The sequence below is a fragment of the Camelus dromedarius genome, chromosome 7 (assembly GCF_036321535.1).
Source record: "Camelus dromedarius isolate mCamDro1 chromosome 7, mCamDro1.pat, whole genome shotgun sequence".
In the NCBI taxonomy this organism is placed as follows: Eukaryota; Metazoa; Chordata; class Mammalia; order Artiodactyla; family Camelidae; genus Camelus; species Camelus dromedarius.
Genome location: NC_087442.1, coordinates 2,087,980 through 2,108,803, shown reverse-complemented (window position 1 = coordinate 2,108,803; position 20,824 = coordinate 2,087,980). Strand labels below are relative to the sequence as shown.

The 20,824-nt window shown below is 43.0% G+C and overlaps 1 protein-coding gene across 14 annotated transcripts in view; it reads left to right on the top strand.

Moving 5' to 3' along the window:
- The window catches only part of RBM33 (RNA binding motif protein 33), a 103,609-nt gene that overhangs the window by 37,105 nt on the left and 45,680 nt on the right, over window positions 1-20,824 (top strand). For 12 of the 14 annotated variants that reach the window (XM_064487169.1, XM_064487163.1, XM_064487168.1 and 9 more), the window contains 3 exons: window positions 3,178-3,386; window positions 6,614-6,902; window positions 12,498-12,556. In XM_064487169.1, the coding sequence (XP_064343239.1) occupies window positions 3,178-3,386; window positions 6,614-6,902; window positions 12,498-12,556 (557 nt within the window). The remainder of the gene's footprint in view (window positions 1-3,177; window positions 3,387-6,613; window positions 6,903-12,497; window positions 12,557-20,824) is intronic. The other 2 variants (XM_064487161.1, XM_031455792.2) reach the window with 1 other exon arrangement.

Sequence of the window (20,824 nt, the reverse complement as noted above, 5' to 3'; positions counted from 1 at the left end):
AAGCAGATTGACTATAAACATAAACAGTTTGACCATTTGCCATTCTTTTAAACATTAAGAAAAAAAGACTTTAAATGTATTTGTGCAGAATGTGTTTGGTTAGATAGTAGGGCAAATAAAAATCATGCTTAAAAGTATCTTTCTCTGCTCCATATCTGTAAGCCCTAACTTAAGAAAACTTAGTGTTTGGAAATATGAGAAGTTAGGATTAGTCTCACTACAAAAAGGATTTTTCTGTCCATTTGAAGATGGGTTTCCTGAAGCAGCGAGCTCCCTTGTTTCCTTAATACCCGCCCCCAACCAAAAAGTTATTTTGATATAGAAGAAGAATATTCAGTGAGAAAGAGAAGCTACTATAAAATTTGGTACACAAGAAATTTGCATAAATTTCTACTCATCAGTTTATTTGTGTACTCTTGGTGATAGAAATACCAGTTTCAGGTTCTGTACAGAAATGCTTGCGTTTATTTGACTGTGTAAAGCTGTTTACCTATTGTTGTAATGGGATTAAAATATCTTGCTACCAAAATACAAATGTTGTCTCATATGATATGTATTTCTTGACAAGTGATCTTTTAACATTCTGAATACCAATAAAAAGTTATGTGATATCATTGATTAATGCTTAGAACACTTTGCTCTTTAAGAAAAGAAGAATGAAATAATGCTCTGGCATCCTCCAATTCTGACCCTTCCGTCTGCATGTGGATAGTGAATTCCCTTCAAAACCTAGAAGGACGTTTGGTCACTAGTCATTTTCACATTCAAATACATGATGTCATCCTTAAATATGAAGAGCACTGCCTCGTGTTTGTGACAGTCTTGGCCAGTATAGAGCCTGTTACACAGCTGTTGATCAGTAGTTTAAATTCAGGTTGGATTCAGAATAGAATTTTGGGCTTTTGCCTAGGTTATGATCTTAAGTAGAAAGCTTTTTTCCTCAACCAGGATTCTGGGAATTAAACACTTTACAGGAAATGTTTCTCAGTTTTCCCAGGGATGGAACAAAACGATATACTTAAGAGATAAATTCATTCATTACATTCAGAGAATCCCTAGGGTATAAGGGCTTAATTCCTCTCCAGAATGTGGTTGAGAAGGGTTTCTAGAACATACATGTGTAAGTAAGGGAATGATTCGTTTTAATTGGAATACCAAAAGCCACCTCTAAAACGTGGGTGTCGGTGACCAGTTAGCCTGAAGTGCCAGCACAGAAGTGTGGAGCTGCTGGTTCTTTTGCCCTGGGAGGTGGACCTAAGATTCTCTTTGAAAGCAGCACAAGCACTAAATGACTCTATTTTAGTTGGGCTTTTGAAATTTGTTGAGTTTTGCAATGTTCTGAGTTTCATTGGCACATGTAATATGTTAAATTATGTTTTGCTGTGTTAGTCTGAAGAACATTGTTACTATGCCCACAGAATGTTCTCTTGACGTAATACCCTTGGTTAATTTTGTTTAAGACAAAGGATCTTTGGGGAAAATATTTTTATCTAGTAATAAACAGTTCAAGGTCACTAGTGCCAGCAAGAGAATAATGCCGAAAGTTTACATAATGGTCCTTGTATTTGCTAAGTTTTTACAAATTTCTTGATTCAGTTATCTTGTTCAAAAACTCAGACTATCATTTGTTGTTTGTATTTTGCACATAAACTTTATTTTATACATATTTATTCACTATATTAGTGCAACTATTATAAAATTATTTGCATGTGAGTATGTTCTTAAGTACATTTTAGAAAGGGACAGTACAGTATAAAACTGCTACACTGAGCTATATCTGTACTTTAGAATATGGACATAGTTCTGAAAACACTTAAAGGGAAATTAACATTTCAGTTGAAGTTACAAATGTCATTTCCATCCTGTCATATTTTGGTGACCTTTTGTGACAGCTTGTCTCAATTGGAGGAAAGCATTTTTACTTGCTGATTAAAGATGTCATTTGAAACCATTTTATTACTGGGGATGGTGAAATTAATCTTGACACTTAGAACCACTAGAAAAATAATTGCTGATTCACCGCATAAAATGTGTATGTGAACCAATCATGTAGTCAAGATTAGAATGAAAGTCTGTGCTTGTTAAGAAAAGATTAAATTTTCGTTTGAATGGAGTCTAGATTCATTTGAAGGGGAGGGGAGTACCATAGAAACAATTTCAAGGAAATGAAATGTGGCTTAGAGATTTTTGGAAGACTTTGGAGATGATTATGGAATTCAAGGTAGGAGATAAACTGGTGATATTTAAAATTTACCCTTCACTGTGGAAGAAGGCATGGGAATTCTTAGTAGAAGGCAATGAAATATTTAGGTTTTCATTTATTAATGGGAAGCATTATCATCACAGCTTAGATAATATTTTAAAATAAAGGCATCATATTTGAATAAGTTAGGTTTTTCCTTCTTGAAATTCAGAATAATGTGCCAACTGAAGTTTCTTACGGGTTTTTTTGTTTGTTTTTTGTGTCCTTAAAGCATTGGTCAGAGAGGTGAGCACCTACCGGGTGTCGCAGAAGTGTATGCATTAATGGGTTTTTTCTTTTGTGACTTTGTTCTTACTTGCTGTGAGTCGTAATCTGAAAATCTGGAATGCTAGTAGTATTAAATGAGTTTCCATTCTTTGTGAAATAAATTTTAATTACGTGACTTCAGAGTGATTTCATCAATAGTTTTGCTTTTAAATTAGAACAATCAGGAATTTGTCATTTTTTATCTCTGTGCCACTGTGTATTAATAATATTTTTACTGGTTTCACTTAGAAAACTGTGCTGGTGTAGGACTGGCGGAGCCAGGTCTTGACCGGTGTCCCCTGCCGTCAGTGAGAGGGACCGCGATTGCGAAACGCCTCGGTTTGAGGGCGGTGCTTCAGTTGGGCTTTAGCTCCTTCTTTTTAGCTTCCCTTGGCGCAGCGTAGTGGTCTCAGATGAAAATACTTCAGAATTTACAGGAGAGACTTGTGCTTTTTACAAGGGGAAAGAATGTCTTCACGTAACAGGGCTCACTCGTGGGTTCTGAGTGGCTGGCTGGACCCTGCGAGCTGCTGCTAGCTCAGTTACTTGTGGGTGAGGCGCTTGCGGCTCCGGAGGGTCACGGTTACGTGTTTCTTTCCTGCTTTCTCCCTGTAAATCTGGTCCGGGCTGTTTGGAGGTCTCTAACACGTCTGCATCTTTTCAAATAGAGCTTTCAGCAGAAGCCAAAGCTGCGTTGCTTGAGTTTGAAGAGAGAGAGCGTCAACACAAGCAGGGGCGCTACGGCTCGCGGCGGGGAGGACGGCGCGGGGGCGCCTCCGTGTGCCGTGGAGTGGGAGACCAGCGGAGAGAGGGCAGCGACCGCGGTAGAGTGAAGGACCACCGGCCCGCCCTGCTCCCCACGCAGCCCCCGGTCGTGGTAAGTCTTGCAGTTCCCCTGTGGGGCCTGCAGCTTTGGAGCAAATGGAGACACGCTTTTGTGGGCAGAGTTTGCATGCATCGTAGTCTGAAGTTAAAGCTCAGTGATGGGGATAATGGCTAAAGGTTCTTTATAGCCTATGACATGATTTCATATATGGTCTTACAGGTTCAGTCCTCTGGCATTCAAGTAGTGGAAAGTAACTGATGAGGAAAGAAGCGGTGAGACCCAATGTCCTCAAGTGACAGGGGCCACAGAGGAGCCTTGCTTTTATCTTCTGCTTGTAGAAAAGTGCACCATCCTGAGAACTCTGAACCTGTTACAGAGAGAATCTAGCAGTTACTGTGTGTTTTATAAAATATTTTTTCCTTTGTACTGCCTATCGTATGTAGGTTTTTCCTTAAATGGAGCAGCGTCTCTTAGAATAACTAATATATCCTATCCATAGAAATGGGGATTGTCATAGCCATAAAAATTTTTTATAATTTAGGAATAAGTCATATATTTCTAATTTCAGCTTAATTTGAGTTTCCTCTGTATTTCAAAGATGAGGTGTGAGAAACAAAGACAGGAGTTGTAGTGACAGTTTCTTGGTTTGTTCTTTTAGTTAGCTTTAGGGCTTTATAGCTCTTTCCTTTAGAAGTCAATCTTCAGGGACACATTTATGTAATATGAATATGTGTCCGCGGTGTCTACCACATGTCCCACCTGCATTATCATCTGAATTTAGGGGAAAACCACACTTTGCCTCTGTGCGGAAATGTTGTATTTTAGGAGTCATTCATTTGTGAAATAAAGTAGAAAAGATGGCTTCCTGTTTTAGCGTGAGAATGCTGCTTTTGATGTAAAGGGAAAAGAGGTAGACGGGTTGATTACGGCATAAAGAAGTTGATGATGTTAATAACTGCCGTTTGCTCGTACAGCTGTTTTGTTGTTAAGCTTCTCTGATAGCAAGAAGACTGGCTCTTTAGTTTTTTCTGTTTCTTCCCCATCTCTTATCCTCACCCTGAGCCTCCACTTGCCGTGTGCTGAACAGCCACCTCCGTTATTTCATTTTAGCCTCTTGAGGGGAGTCAGCCACACAAGAGGCCAGATTTTGCAAAGCTGTGTCTCCATGATCCTGGAAAAGTAACCAAGCTCTCTGTTTTCTTGTCCACAGAGAGGGGAAGTGTGTGCCCAGCCTGCCTCCTTCAGGGGGGCTCAGCTGGAACGATTTGCGAGTGCTTTAAAAATGGTGCCCAAGCATAAGGCGACCTGAGTCCCTCCCGGGGTGGTGCTGTGTCCTTGGAATCCTGTGGGCCCTGGAGCTCGCTGGGAACTGGGGCTTTGGGCTGAAGCTCTCGCTCATCTTTGCTGTCAGTGGGGTTTCAAAGTTGCAGTTTACTGAAGCGATCAAGGCTGGCTGAAGTGACCTTACCCTCGCCCTTACTTGTGTCCATCCTAAATCACAGACCCCTTTGATCCTGGTCACCCCCACCCCAGACAGGTAGTCTCTGGGCTCTTCACCCCCAGAGTTCTGGGAAGAAGACCCTTGCTCGTGTCTTTGCTTGTGTCCGTCTTGTCCTCAGTCAGCCCCTTGCTGCCTGGACTTTGCTTCACTGTCCCAAATGTGCTCTCAGAACCGACACCTCACCTTTGCAGTCCATCCCTTTGGACCGCACGCTGGGGCCTCGGGCATCGCCATGAGCTCCTTTGTCGGCCTAATTTTGAGTGAGATTTGGCGCGCGCTGTCTTCTCTTCCAGCAGTGGCCCTTCTCACTCTCCTGTTTCCTTAGCTGCACTGTTCTCAGTCCTCTTTTCAGTCAGGGCTCTCACTCGGCAGTGTTGTCCTTCCTGCCATCTGCCGTCTCCACACGACTCTGGGTCTCCAGCCCGAACCTCTTGCCAGCTCAGTGTCCTCATTTCCTAGCTGCCCCGACCCTTTTCCGCGTGGCTGTCGCACAGGCCCTGAATCCCCCTTGCTTAAAACCCGTCTTCTTGCTCTCGCGTGAACGGCCCTGCGTGCGTGCTTTCTCAGTTCAGTTCGGGCTTGATGTGGCTGACCTCTGTCAGTGTGCTGCCCATGTGGACTCAGTGCCGAGTCAGACCGGACTCCTCTGTGTGCACAGTGCACGTTGCGACGGTCGTGAGCTACAGGAGGGAACGTACTTGTTTCTGGGGCACGTATATCCCGGATTTAAGGTAGTACCAGAACCTTTAGAAAAGTCCTCCCTGAGGAAGGATAGCTAAGACAAGGTCACGTGTACTTTGGCTTCAAAATTCTCCTTGTCCCCTTGGAATGTCTCCCTCCTGCTGCTCTTCATCAGGCCGAGGGGAGCAGCTCTTGGTCCCAGACGGCTCAGTCGGTAGCAGCCTGCTGCCTCTGCTGCTTGACGAGTGGTTACAAGCAGGACTTGGGGAGGCAGGCTCTCTGTTCTGCTTACCAGCTACTTGACCTGTGAGAGGAGGATAGTGACAAGGACCCACATCATAGGCTTCCAGTAGGTGCTGAGCACAGGGGCGGGCTTCGTCCTCTGCAGCTGCTGGTGCTGGTGCTGGCTTCCTCCACCGTGGTGACTGTTCCACGAAACAAGCCCCTCAGCCGCCTTGAGTGCGTGCTCCCCCACCCTCGCTTGCCTCCGTCTTTGTACACGGCGGTAGCCACGCCCATCTCCCCTGGCGCGTACCCAGCAGGTGTGTCTTTTTTGCCCCTGCCTCTTTGGGTTCTTCCATTACTCTGGCCCAGCTCTTTCCCTCCTTCCTTCCTGGTTCAGACGCCACCTTCTCATGAGCTTTCTGCCTTGCCCTCAGCGGGGTTAAACTCCTTTTAGCCCTTGGTCCTTCTCCGAGGCTACTGCATGTCCCCATCCTTCTTACTGAGTTTTCTGGAGGAGGAGCAGGGCTGTCGGGGCAGGTCGGGCCGAGTGCGGGCAGCTTGTGCTCTGTCCCCAGCACAGTGTTTGGTCACTGTGGGCAGTTGGATGGTTGAACAGCACTTTTTCCCTTTTGGAATCCGTGGGTGGTGTTTTGGGGCTAAGAGTGACGCACACTGTTAGATGGCAGCCCTTACTGTGACCGGGCCGAGCAGCCTGTTCACCCTGCTGTTCTGTGCAGCTTGTTACTGCAGACTTACTTCCAAATTGTAACTTTCACAGTTTAATCAGTGTAAGTCTGCAAGGCCTGAGCATTTTTTTTCTTTTCTTCTAAATGTTGATTTCTGTGAATTTATGTTTTTTGGTGGTTTTTAGACGCACTCTCCAAGATTAATTCCTCCTCCACAGCCTCAGCCTCCCCCGCCGCCGCCGCCGCCTCCTCCGCCACAGCAGCCGATCAGAAGTCTGTTCCAGCAGCAGCAGCTGCAGCCTCTGCTTCCCCTGCAGCACCCGCACCACCCCTCCCCTCCTCAGGGGATGCACATGCCGCCCCAGATAGAGGCCCCGAGGGTGATGATGACTCCTCCTCCCGCGACCCCCCAGCAGCCCAAGAACATACACATAAACCCCCACTTCAAAGGGGCGGTGGTGACGCCCGTGCAAGGTAGGTGTCTCCTTACTGTCGTAAAGCTCCGGGTCCTGTGCCCTGATCGCTGCAGTGTCACTGTCGCCAGATTATTCTCACATTTGAGTCTGTAAGGACAACGTGGATTCCTTGAGTCCCTCCCCGTCCGCTCAGACACCTGCTAGCTTGATGGGCCAGGCTCATGTGCTTCACACTGTGTATCTTTTATTCTGTAGTTTAGTGGAGAGCACTGAGAAAGCACACTGAGTTCAGAGGGCGCTAGGGGTCATCGTGGAAACGTCTGGCAGGTATTCTTCGAAGTTCCCCGGTGGGAAGGTTTGCCAGGTGGGTGTTCCCGTCAGGCTCCACTTGGTGAGCTTCCCTTGAGTCCCAGGGATGCAGACTCGTCTTTTAGTTACTGAATCTGCGTGAGTGACCGCCTCTGTTGTGATCACAGACTCACGTGCCTGCAGCTGGGAAAGTAGTTTGGAGCAGGTGGCATGGAGTGCGTTTTCATGCATCTGTTCACACACGTTGATAGAGCTACTGCCCTCTCTGGCATTTGAGATACACTGGTGAATAAAGCATGTAAAGTGTTCTGCAGTCATCTAGCTTTCCAGCAGACACAGTGAGCAATAAACATAATAAATAAGGATGTCACGGGGCGTGGTAGAGGGTGAAAATGCAGTGACAGAGATAGAGCAAGGTAACGGGGCGTGAGGTGGGCTGCAGCTCTCAGTGGGGTGGGGAGGACTGGCTTCACCGCGCAGGGAAGAGCTGAAGGTCAGGCAGCCAGGGGCATGGCTGTTCTAGCGGGGAGTATTCTGGGCAGAGGCTCTTACTTCAGGTGAGGCTATGCTTGTGTGTTCAAGTAGCTAAAAAGAGACCACGTGACATTAGCAGAGTGACAGAGGCAGAAAGAAAGATGGGACCTGGGTCATGTAAGACCTGTGAGCTGTTCTAAGAGCTTTGGCTTTTGGTCTGACCGAAATGGGTTGTGACTAGAGGGATGTGAGCAGAGGAATAACATGATCTGGTTTATGCTTTATAAGGATTATTCTTGCTACTGGCTTGGGAGTGGGCTTGCTGGGGTAGCAGGGATGGAAACCAGGCATTCACAACTAGGAGCTGACTACGATAATCCAGGTGACAGGTGACAGTGGCTCAAGTCAGGGTGGTGGCAGTGATGAGTGGTCAGGTGCTGGACATAGTTCAAGACGGAGCCAGTGGATTTAGTGACGGATCGGATGAGTGTGAGAGAGAGAAGAGGCAAAATGATGCCACTGGGGCCCGAGCATTTGAGGGATGGAGTTGCCATCACCCGAGAGCACTTGTGGGTAGGAGATTTTTGAGGGGGAAGACCACAAGGTCTGTTCTGGATGTGCTGAATTTGAGATACCAACTAGACATGCAGGTGGAAGGGTCAACCGTGAAGTTAGAGTTCAGACAAGGGGTCTGGGCTCAAAGCACAAGTTGGGGGCTTGTTGGAACGTCTGTGGAGCTAGAGCCTGCACCCAGGTCTTTGCAGGGTCAGACATTTGGTGTGATGGTGGTCCTGGAGGGAGTGAGGTGCAAAGGTAGAAGGTGGTGGTAAGAAGGGGGTTGCTTAGAGGTCGTGTAAGGTTGTGGATAATGACCATGTCTTGGATGTGGTCTTTGGAGGAGCTGGGGCAGAGGATGGCAGTCAGTACCCGTGAGGCTGGGCCCTGGGAGCATCATTGGCTCTGCCAGGACTGGAGATGGGCTGGTGTTGAAGACAGTGGTGGTGAGCTCGGGACTGAGCTCTGAGATGCAGGAGTAGCGGTGTGAGCAGTCTGTGGATATGTTGCCTGATGACATGAGACCTGGATCTGAGGTCTGCGCCAGCACTGAGGACCAAGAAGGATCCCACCCCATCTCCAGAGCTGGGGGATGAAAAGGCTGAGGGAGGAAAGCAGCCTCTGCTTTGTTTCCCTGGGAGAGCTCAGGTTTCCATTAGAGCAAGAAGGGGAAGGGCTGAGGACTTCTTGGGTTCTGCTAATGGTGAACGTGGAATTCCAAAGGGTGTGGTCCAGAGGTTCCAGAAGTTGAGATAGGACTAGGAGCATGGGAGAAGGTCAGGGGCCAAGAGTCACCATGAAATGCTGTGACTCTGGAGCAGAGCGCTGTGAGGGTGGCCATCTGGTGTCTGTGTTGCTGCAAGAGATCACTCTTGTTTTACACACCCAGGAGGGTCAGTGTGGGGTTGGTGCCTGTGGGTTCCTGACCCCCCTTGACTGGCCCTTTCGCTTGTCTGCTTGTCTCCACTCTGTATTAGAACCACTCAGTGGCCTCACCCTCTCCCAGGGCTCAGCGCTCCCAAGGGCAGGCAGTATGGCTGCCACACGTATCTTTGTAATCCCTGCAGCGAGCACACCGGTGACTGGTGTCTCTTTCAGCAGCTGTGGGATGAACAAACCAGCGCACACTGTGTGAAGGGAAGGATGACTCATTCAAGTAGCCCCTTGCACCGTGGCTTCCCAAGATACGCAACTGCAGTAAATCTAATTTGTCGAAATAGTTTAACTGATGTCAGCATCCATTATTGTGTATTTCCTTCTAAAATTGAATGGAAAACTGGCAGTTGATAAGATGCACAGATTTTCTTTAGCTTAATGAAAATAAACAGTATTACAACTACACAGTGGGAAACTACAAGGAAACCCCAAGGTGTCTTCTGGGCATGAAAACAGTGCCCTGCCAAAGTCACCAGCCAGGTGGGTGTGGAGTGCGGGCCTTGCACCCCAGTGCTCACGCATGATTCAGTAAAGATCAGATCAGCTTTCTGGCAATAGTTTGTAAACTCTTAGAACCAGCTTTCTCATGAATCAGGCACCTCAGTGCCCCACCTCCTTCTCTTTAATATACGTGTGATCTGGAGAGCGCTGACGCGAAAGATGAACTTTGCCGGGTGTACGCACAGGACACTTCTGAAGCAGTTGTTTATTGAGTAGTAAATGAGTGAGCTTCATTAAACAGAAAGCCACAGTTCTCCCGGAGAGCAGCTGAGTGTGTAGATGCCTCCCGTGCACAAGGGAAGGATTAACCAACCCGGTGATTCTCAGAGCCTGAAGTAGAAAGTGCACATCTTTGCCTCATGGCATGTATTTTCTTTTCTTTTCTTTTTTTTTCATGGCATGTATTTTCGAGGATGAAGAGTGTTCTATCATATTATAACTAACCAGTTTTGATGGAAATTTAACTTGTTTTCTAAATTTTCAGTATTACAACTGTTGTAATGAATTGAAAAATGAATTTCGTCTATTAATTCGTGGGACAAGATGGGATGTAAATGTTAAATATCAAATAGTCAGAGTTCAAGGTTCAACTGGAATGGTCTGTTATCATTACAGCTTTCAAATTCTCTCATGTTCATAGTGATGAAGGAGGCAGGTAGGTGGAGGTGCCTTGCTTGTAACCCCGGTGGTGGCCTACAGAACTCCTGCAAGGATGCTTTGTGAACACCTTGGCAGTCTGACCAAGGCCCCCCGGTCTGGGCTTGGCTAGATTTCTGGTCTGCTCCTGTCACAACTGTTCTCAAATGCTCCCTTTTGTCAGTTTTTGTTCTTTTTCTCTTTTATTGCTTTCTACAGTTTATTTTTTTTTTAATTAAAAAATTTTTTTTGAAGGAGTGGTAATTAGGTTTATTTATTTATTTATTTATTTTGTTGGAGGCACTGGAGATTGAATCCAGGACCTCATGCATGCTAGGCATGCACTGTACCCCTGAGCTATGCCCTTCCCCTACGGTTGATTTAAAAAAAATAAAATTACCAGCTCATCAGAAGGCTTCTGTGTAAGAAACCTGTTAATTATGATGGGATTTCTTGTCCTCATCCACCTGCCCCTGCCACCCCCTGAAGTTAAAGCGACTTAAAATGCTTACTCTTTCATTATATTGGAATTATGTGATGGGAATTGATATTTAAATACCAAGTTTAAAAATAAGTGGTACCTATTCTTGAAGATCTGGGTATTTTATACTTGGTACTTACTTTTAAAACCTGTATGTTGCTTTATATTGTTTAATATATACTTTTTTTTCCTGTCTTTTCGTTATAATCATTTGAGGTCAGAGATATAGTTTTTTCTAGTTTTGAGGTCAGGTCTAGTTTTTTTCTTTCTTCATTCCACAATCTGGTGTTTTGCTACAGGTATATGATCGATGAGCCCTGGTGCCTGTTAGCTAGCCGTGTAGAATTGGGGGTTGGATCCTATTTTATATCAAGCCTTGCGCGTTGATCCACTCTTATTTTGAAATTTGGACTCATTAGCCTAGACTCTCAAGAGAGGGATGGACTTCTGCCATTTTTATATTTTATCAAAGGAAGTTTCTTTCAGTCTCACTTTGGCTTTGGTCAGTCAGTGACACACGCCACACACTGTCACTTCCAGTTGGGCCTGTGGAAGTGTGACGTTAATTACAAGCTCAGTGTACAGAATTCTTTGAGTAATCATAAGAAATAAAAAATAGTTCATCTTAGCATTCTGTTTTTGCAGTTTTGATTGACTCTTCAGCTGTATAATTTCTGTATTTCTCATTTTTCTAGAAACATTTTTAAATTAAAAATATGCTATTACTATATTGTTCTCACTGAGCCCAACATGGAGATTGCTTTGTTTGTGTTTTGAGATCTCCTCTCATGAGGACACCAGTCATGTTGGGTCAGGGCCACTCATTTTACCTTAATCACTTCTTTGAAGGCCCTGTCTCCAAATACAGTCACAGTCTGAAGTCCTGGTGGTGACCTCACCGTGTGAATTTGAGCGGGGCCACAATTCAGCCCATAACACCCGCTAATCAGAGATGTTACTGGATGTGTTCGGCAGTCATTTTAATGAGAGACGATGGCATGCCTCCATATACTAGTCTCCACTCAGGTGGTGGGTTTTGTTTTACCCCCGAAGTCAAAATCAATGTCAGGCACACGTTTTAAATAGCGTAAACATACTTGAGTTAGCCCCAGGGTGTGACACTAGCATCTGGCTTCTTCCCTATTATAAAATGTCTGTTTTGAAATTATTTGACTCCTTGTTCTTCTGGTAAGTTGGTGGGAATTCTGCTGGCTTAAACGCAAAACAAAGGCAAACTAAGAGTCTTGGCGTAGCAGCCGGTTGAGTAGGTTCTTCTTTGCCACAGCACCGTGGGGGTGTGTATTTTCCTTTCTCTGCCTGCTTTGCCTTCTTCCTCCCTCCTCTCTCTCTCATGATTTTAGGGGATTTAGATTTAAGTTTGTATTTGATTGGAGTCAGAAGATATAACTGGGATTAGACAGCCTGGATAACCTGGGTATGGAGGTGAAAAACAAAATAGGTTTTTTATGGTAGAGGAATAATACCTTCCTTTGTTGCAAAGTATTTTAATTCTAAATAGGAATTCACTGTTGAAATTTAAGCTTCTGCTTGTGCTGTTGTATACAAAGATAGAAGTTGTCTCCCCTCACCCTTTATGGAACTGTAAAAGTATTCGGCACTTAGCTTAAGTGTAAACTGAGTATGTTATGTGTATTGTACGCATAGTATGTATTTTATATTAAGCTTGATGCACTGTATGCCTTTTACACTGGGTTTGGCTGCGAAGTAAACGTGTTGTAATGAAATGTATTTTTCTCGCAGTGCCCTTGCTGCCAGTCCCGAGCCAGCCGAGACCTGCTGTGGGACCCCAGAGATTCCCAGTGAGTAGCAGCTGCTCCTCCTGCACGGAGAGGGATGAGCACACATTCACTAGGAAATAGTAATACAGCAAATACAAGTGCTTCCAGCAAAATATAAGTTTAGGGATTTGTAAATATTGACAATAATTTTTGCAGTGGAAAATGTTTGTTAAAAGCTCAAGGTCAATGGATTTTTGAGAATGGAATTAATTTTGTTTAACTGTAAAATTGTTGAATCAGGATTATCAGTGGAATGCCTTTCATCTTTAAGAATATGAATTTTGATTTTATTATTGCCTTACGTTAAGTGAGAAAGGGCCTTGCTTTACTGTTGTGTGTGTGTAGGGGGCACATGTGCGTTTGTGTATGTGGGTGTGTGTCTGAAATTTTAGGGAAGAATAATGAGATGTCTACTTTTTTTTTAACCCTCAAAAGTCTTAATGAGCCATCAGTTTTGTATTTTAAAAGAAAGGTTTTCTTTTTAAAATAGCTTTAAAAGGAAACACCTTCTTCCCACTTTCCTGAAGTTTCCATAATTTTATCCATTTATCCATTCTTCTAACATGTTTTAACTAGAAGAAAAATGTCCATTAAATAGTTATATCTGTTTAAAAAATAAGTTTCATTTTATTTGAATTTTTGGTTTGATTTCTAGTTAGTTCACGGTTATATTAAATCAGTGAGAACATGTTCTCTCTAAAAACAATTTAAGAAAAGAAGGACCAGACCATAACATTTTAAGGCAGTTTGTACGTAAAACAGATACAGTTTTGTTGAAGCTAAACAATCCTGGTTCTGGGAAACCCCTAAATGACCTGTTTGCCCTAGTTTTGCTGCCTCAGTAGACACCATGTGCACGTGTGGCATTCAGCAGAAAGGTCTTCATGAAGGGCTTAGGCGTGTAGTCATGTGATTGTTCAGAAATAACATCAGTGTTGGGCTTCCGGTTGAGGGTGTTTTTTTAGAAACTTCTTTCATTTGCAATTGTTGATGAATTATATGGTTTCTAAAACTAGTTCTTACTGATTTCATACCCTTATGTTAGCTTATTTTTAAAAATTACTTACCAAGTTACCATTTTAAATTAGGTGATATTTGAGTACAGTTTCCTATCTGGAGCACTTATCTAAATAGCTAAGATGTAATTGAATTACCCAGGGGTAAGCAGGTATGGTTTTACTCACTAGAAGCATTTCTTTGGGTGAAGTAGTTTAACTGCTAGTTACTGTAAAGAGTGTCGACGTTTTAAGCACTTTTTGCTGTCTTCAGGATTGTGAGCATCTGTGTTAGAATCATTATTGGACTTGTTTCCATGTTTTATTTCCGATACAGGGATACAATTTGATGCAAAAAAGCAGTTGTTGTTAAGAAGCACACAAAGCAATGTTGTGTGTAAATATAAAAGTAGAACAAGCACTTGCAGCTTTCATCTACTTATAATTTTCAGTTGTACAGATACGAATGTATCTGGTACTAGGAGAAGCAAGCCTTGTGATACTGAGGATGTTACAGGAGGATAATAAAAAAGGATTTCTTTGTGAGAAATTGGACTTACTTTTAAGTTATATGGTACTCTGAGGGTAGTGAATATTGTTGAACTGCTCTTGGAAACGTTTCTGCAAGGCGTAATGTTTTGCTTTGCTGTTATTTTTAGGGTGAGATGTGTGCATGGGTGATGAGGAATAGTTGGGCTAGACATGAGCCGTGCATGTGATGTCATTGGAGACATCTGCACTGCCATTTAACGTGTGTATTTCCTGAAGCCCCAAATGCTGGTTCTTAAGCTGCAGTCACAGTGAACTTGTGGTCTTGCAAATGTGGTGCTCTCCTTACCTCTTATCACTCTCCCTTAGGTCAGTCAGATGTGGAATCTATTTTTGTTTTAAATTACAGTAGCAATGTTAGCTTTTTAAAAAGTCCATCATATAATACTTTTGGGAAGGGAGGCTAACTTGAGGCCATCTCTGGTTTTACCTGCACCAGATCTTTTTTGAGTAAAAATTTTTTTTTCCTTTTCTACTAATACTAAACTTAGTTACTATCAATGTAGATGTAGTTTTGTGGCCATTTAGTGAGCTTCTCCTATGCAGAGCGGTCTGCATAGTACTTGTCCTTAAACCAGAGAATGGGCAAGCATAGGTACGCAGCCCAGCTTTGCCCCCTAAAGACAGTGCTGCTGTGGCTTAGCGAAGCCCCTTCGCGATCTCTCACTGACGGCAGCGTGCCCTGTGGGCTGTTTCTTGGTACTTTTCAGTAGGGGGAGTTCAGCCAATATTCGTTAAACTGAATTTTACTTTGTAAAACAACTACACACACAAACTGATAAACCATTTGTTTGGAAACCTAACTTAGTTTCATCATAGGGTCTGTTTGAATCTGTGTGCGTCCTGGGAACACAAAAGATTTGAATTACGGAAATGTGTTGAGTAAAGCGAGGTTCGTGTTGATCTTGTCTTTCCCCAGCCGAAGCCCCTCTGCGGGTCCCCATCGTTCCTAGGATAGACAGCTTCGTACTGCCTACTCGTGCTGTGCAGGGGCCTGCCTCGTGTCTGCAGGGCCCTGGTCATCCCACGTCCCGTGGATCCGACCTGGCCCTGGGCTTGTGTGCAGAAGTCCACATAAATAGGTGCTGGATCAGAGTCTGCAGGGGTTAATGCTGAGTTATCTTGCTGTCTGTTAGGAACCTACATAAAACTAGTAGTGCAGAGAAGTATTTTAATTTTTTACTTTTTGTTGTTTTCAAGGATACGTATATGAATTTGCACAGTAGCACTGCATCATCCACAGTGTAACCATACAAGAATTCAGCTCTACCCAGCTGACTAAAGAGTGAAAAAGACAGGCAGTAGGCAGAAGGAGCACTAGATTTCCGAATTTTAAAGGAATTAGGGTCCGGTCGGTATTAATGCTAAGGTGCTCCCTTCTCTTCCCCACCAGTGGTGAACTGTACTTTCTTAAGAGTCCGTTTTGTTTAACAATTTTATGGAAACTTGAGAAATTCTTAATTTAGAACTAGCATGCCTAGAAACCGTAGTAAGTGGTAACATCTCCAGTTTTTTAATTAAAAATCACAGAGACCTCTAGGCAACCTAAAATGAAACACTTTTTTTTATAGACTTGTTTACAATTATTTTTTAAAATTCAAATCTTGGGCCCAAATATATTCTAGGCTATGCTTAATGTAGCAATACTAATATTTTTATTTCCTGTTAATGAATTTATTTAGAGAATTGAATAGACAGTGTCTAAAACACAAGATTTGAATTTCAAAGTAATAAATATAAGAAAAGGATTCCTTATTTTGGATCATTTTGGAAAATACTGCTCAGGCTCTTGGCACTGAGCCAGCACTTCTGTCATGTTCGTCTTTGCGTCTGGATGGGGGTCCGCCTTCTTCCCCTGTTTATGGAACTTAATCATGTGCTCTGTAACTGAGGTTTCCATCTGAAAACTAGACTCGTGTGTGTAATGTTAGTCAGGGACACAGCCATTAGTGCTGTCTTCTCACTTAAACGTTTATTCCCAGGGTTAGTTTTTTTTTCAAGTAAGAGTTATTAATCTTTTTTGGAAATATGCATATATCTCAATTGATAGCATAACAGAAAATGAATCTTTTTCATACTCATTTTCCTATCAGAATATGAATCTGCTGAATATAAAATGTATCTTAGAAATAGTGAACACTTAAAAGAGCTGATCACACACAGAAAGCTTGTGCCTTAGGAGTTCAAGGCACCATCTGAGTGAGTGTCCATCCTGCCTCCATGTCAACTCCTTTTCTTCTGTCTGGTCTTACCATCTAGGCACCTGCTGTTCCCCAGGCCACTTAGGAAGCACTTCCGTTCACGTCGGGACCTTTGAGTGTGATTTCACAGGCCGGTTGTGGGTCTCTTTTTTTGTTCTGGTGTTTACCAGGGAGTTGGGGTGGGGAGCCTGGTTTGCCTTTCTGCAGGTCGGCTTCTGTTCATGTGTCTGTCTGAATTCTGTTTCCACTCCCATGTTCTTTGTTTTACCATTAGTCTAATAGGTTTTTCTTTCCGCAAAGACTGTTCCTGATGTTTTTGTCATTAATACAAAGTTTTAAGTCCTTTCCTCATCCATAGTGTTTCCCAGTTATGTGTTTGTCCTCAAATGTTTGTTGTTTTTCAAGTTTGCCCACTTAAAAAAGTAACACTTAAATGTTGATTAGTAATATTTTAAAAAGTGTTGCTTTGAGATTTTTCTAACTTAATTTGTTTTCGGGTGTGAGATAAGCATACAGATAAATTCTACGTAACTCACACTGTAAAAGTTCTTGACCTAGACTATTAAAAAAACCTATTTAGTCGTTCATTTTGCATTAGTGTGTCTGGTAAATGCTGGTATTTCAGGGGTGCCAGGTAAATACCGGGTAGTTTGGCTGCAGAATAATTTCCTAGTGATCTTTATTTAAATTAAAACTAAAAATTATGTTTAAAAAGACTACTGTCCTAAGTTTAAATGAGTCTTCTTAGTGATTCCATTATCAGGTAGACCCAGTATATGAGATTGGCTTACCGTGTGCTTACAGCACCTCACAGGTAGGTCTGGCTGCATTCTCTTTCCGTGTAACGGGGTGCGTGGTGTCAGGTGGTGGTGATTGACACTTCCTGGATGTATTTTATACGGCTTTTCATGCAAATCGTGTTTGATGAGACTGTGGCATCAAATTATGGTTCTTTATGATTTTATCCCATGCAGACGTGAAGGCAGACTTTATTCCATCTAGGAAAAAGAAGTCTTTCTTTTGAGCCCATACTGTTACAAAGCCTGCAATGCTTTGTAATTATTAGCACTTAAGATAGGGACAGAATGACGGGCATTTTCTCTTACCAGATCTGTGAGTAGTAGCAGGCGGATGTGGGAGGAGACCCTTCCAGCTGTCAAGTACTGTCAGCCTTGCGGGGAGAGAGTGCATTTTAAAATGCAGGTGACACAACACCCAACATCCTCCATTTGCTAGTGGGCTTCTGATTAATCATGATTACCATACATTATCATACCATCGAAGCTAATCATGTCAGGGAGTTCCATCCGTAGCAGGAGCAGGCGCGGCTAAACACTGGGTAACAGCCATTAAATATGGGTGCTATAAAATCCCGTGCCCCGTTTGCCTGACTTGCTGTCTTGTCCGCATACGTTGTGTGTGTCTGGGTGGAGACAGGGTGAGTGGGAGTCTGCATCAGTAACTCAGAAGGCCAGGGAGTGCTCTCTGAAATCATGTAAAATCGAACCATTAAGTCACATTGTAAAGTGTGATAAACTGTTTTATTTTTGGCTAAGTTACGTTGAATTGAATACCTTTCATAAATCCTCCCAGATACATAGGGCCAAGTATAATAGACCTAAACCTTGAACACAACTTGTCCATCTGTAATTTAATAATCCAGCAGATGAAATGCTGACAATAACAGAGTTTCAAACTCTTAGAACCCCTTCTGTGTCAAGAAAATCTCTGTCCTGTTTTTACTGATATGTCCTGCAAAAGCACACTAATTTATTTTTTAATGCTTACTTTTCCAGGATTCCTTGTTCCATAGTTCCAGAACCATAGTTCTGTTTAGATGTATTTTTAAGATGAATTTTGAAAGTAGCCCAATTTTAAAATTACAAAGTACCTGAAAGCACTTCTTCCAAAATATTAGAATTTTTTCTAATTTTAAAAATTTAATCCTTTTGATGTACAAGTCTGAATTTTATTAAATACGTACAGTTATATAATCACCACAATTAAGATAGAGAACAGTTCCATCTCCCTAGGAGACGTCTTTATGCTGCCCCTTCGTAGGCAGCCCCCTCTCCCCACCCCAGTCCCCGGCAACCACTGACCTGTTTACTGTTCCTAAAACTGTGACATATACATGGACTCGCGTGGCATGCTTCATTTTGGGTCTGGTTACTTGCACCCAGTGCAGTACATTTGAGACTCATTCATCTTTTCGCTGCACTTGTCAGTGGTTTGTCCTTTCTTCTTATTCCGTTGTGCAGGTGCCTCACAGTCTGACTACCCATTCACCATTTGGACATTGGGGTTCTTCCCTGTCTTTGGGTGTTACGGATAAAGTTGCTGTGAACATTTGTATACAGGTTTTTGTGTGAACATGGCTGTCAGGGGATAGCTAGGAGTGGAGATTGTGGGTTCTGTGGTAGGTGATTCAGAAGAGAAATTTGAAACAGACTGTGCTTTCCGTTGGTAGACTGCTGCCGCTGCTTTGCTTTGTTAATCAGTTCTGCTTTGAATGAGGAAGTCGTCTTCCTAGAGCTTACACTGGCGACGATCAGTGGGAAAGAAAGAGGTTATTGAGTGATTACGATATTCCAGATTTGGTCAAAGCTTATGTTCAGCAGCCTTATGCAGGTATCACTTTCTTCAATTACAGATAGGGAAACTGAGTCTTGGAAGAATTAAATGCTCAGGTTCACAAAACTGGGTGCAGGAGGTAGGATTGGAACCAAGGAGGTCTGAGTCTCCTCATGCTGAGCCTTCTGCCTTTCTCTTTAGATACTAAACTGCGCCTCAGTGAGCGGGGTAGGAATAATCGGGTCTGATGAGCTGAGTCATGGCTGTGTAAGTCTGACTGTCAGCAGCGCTCAAGGGGAGAGGCTTCCTGTGACAGGGCTTGTCGTTGGGTGGGGTGGTTGGGCGAAGTGTCGGAAAAAAGGGACTTCCATTTTATGAGAAAATGTAAATAAACGGTGTTAGAAGCAGTATTTTATACTACAGTAGCAGTGTTACAACTTTAGTGCGCGCTCTAGTTTCATTGCTTGATCCCACGGCCTTATTTTGACATATGTAACTTCACGTGGTGCGTCTCCCCCGGCAAGTGAAACCTCGTGCTTGCTGCTGGGTAGATGGTGCTTCAGAATGTTTAGAGAGCATCTGTAAATATGCAAGTACCTTCCAGGAAAATGAATGTTGGTATTTAAACAAGGCACAATCTCAGAAGAAAAAGAAATCTATGGAAAATACTGAAATAAGAGGATTAACATTGTGACAAAGGGCTATAATTTTAATTATGTCAGGGGTTACTAGTGGTCTTCATTCTTTGCATGTAACCCAGTTTAATGAGAATTAACTGAGAGTCATTCTTAAGTGTCTATTGGTTTCTTATACAGTTCTTTGCATTTTAAGTGAGATTAATAAATGAAAACGTTGTAGCAAAAGGCTCTGATTTATTGAACGATTCATGAAGTTTCAATGACGTTGTTATGGTCAATTAGTCTTATTAAAATACACCAACTGCCCCTTTTAGGGAAGCTGATAAGGCACATAACAGCTGTTAGAGCCTCTTTATTCTTTGCATTATACGGTTAACTTTGCTCAGCAATTTATGCAAAGTTCTATCTTTTTTTTTGTAACCGAAAGTTATCAGTTCTTTCTGAATAGGATTAATGTAGATAACATCATATAATTAACAAGAGATGCAAAAATTGAAAGTACAATTTGTATAAGAATTATATGAGGGAGAATGATAATTTCTTACCTTGGACTTTTAAAGGGATATAAAGAAAAGCAAAATAGAGCAATTATTTGAAAGGATTAAGGTCGCCGTCTCTTTTAAAAGTTCTGTTAAATGAGGGATTTACAACCCACTGTCTTAAAATTAAAATTCTGCATTTGCTGGAGAGAATTGGTCATTTATTATCCTTTTGACCTGTGAAATGATAGACATTAGTAAATGAATGATCACATCAAGAGAGCTTCTTAGGTCCCGAATGCTGGGCTTGGGAAGCTGGGGTTTGCTCGGCGTTGCCTGAGGACGGACTGCCGCAGCAGAAGCAGTGTGCGAGGGTAGGAAGTGCACTTTACAAGCAAGAGTCTGAAAGTGTGGGTATTTATTGACAGTGTAACTTTGGATTTTTCATTTCAACTCGAAATCTGAGTTTTTTCATCCCTTAGAGGAAAAGTGATTGATTCTGCCTGTTTCTTGGTGCTGTATTTATGAAAGGTACAGTTTGTACTTGGCTTGTCAGTAAGGATGTGAATGAAGCAGCATGTAACAGAAAATTCAGTTAACAGTAAACAGCTGACTTAAAAAACCAAGTGTCTTTTTTGCATGAAAAAGAAAGCTCTTCTAGGTTGGTATAGCAGTTCTGTAATGTTACCAAAGACCACCCTGCCTTTTTTCCTACCCAAGTTCCAGGCTGAGAAAGGAGAGGGGATCAGGCAGCAAAAGGTGCCTGCCAGCTGAGGGACCCTCGTGAGCCTTCCCAGAGCCCCCGCCCCGCAAGCGTCTAGCAGTGCCAGTTCGTGTGGGCCGGAGCCTAGTC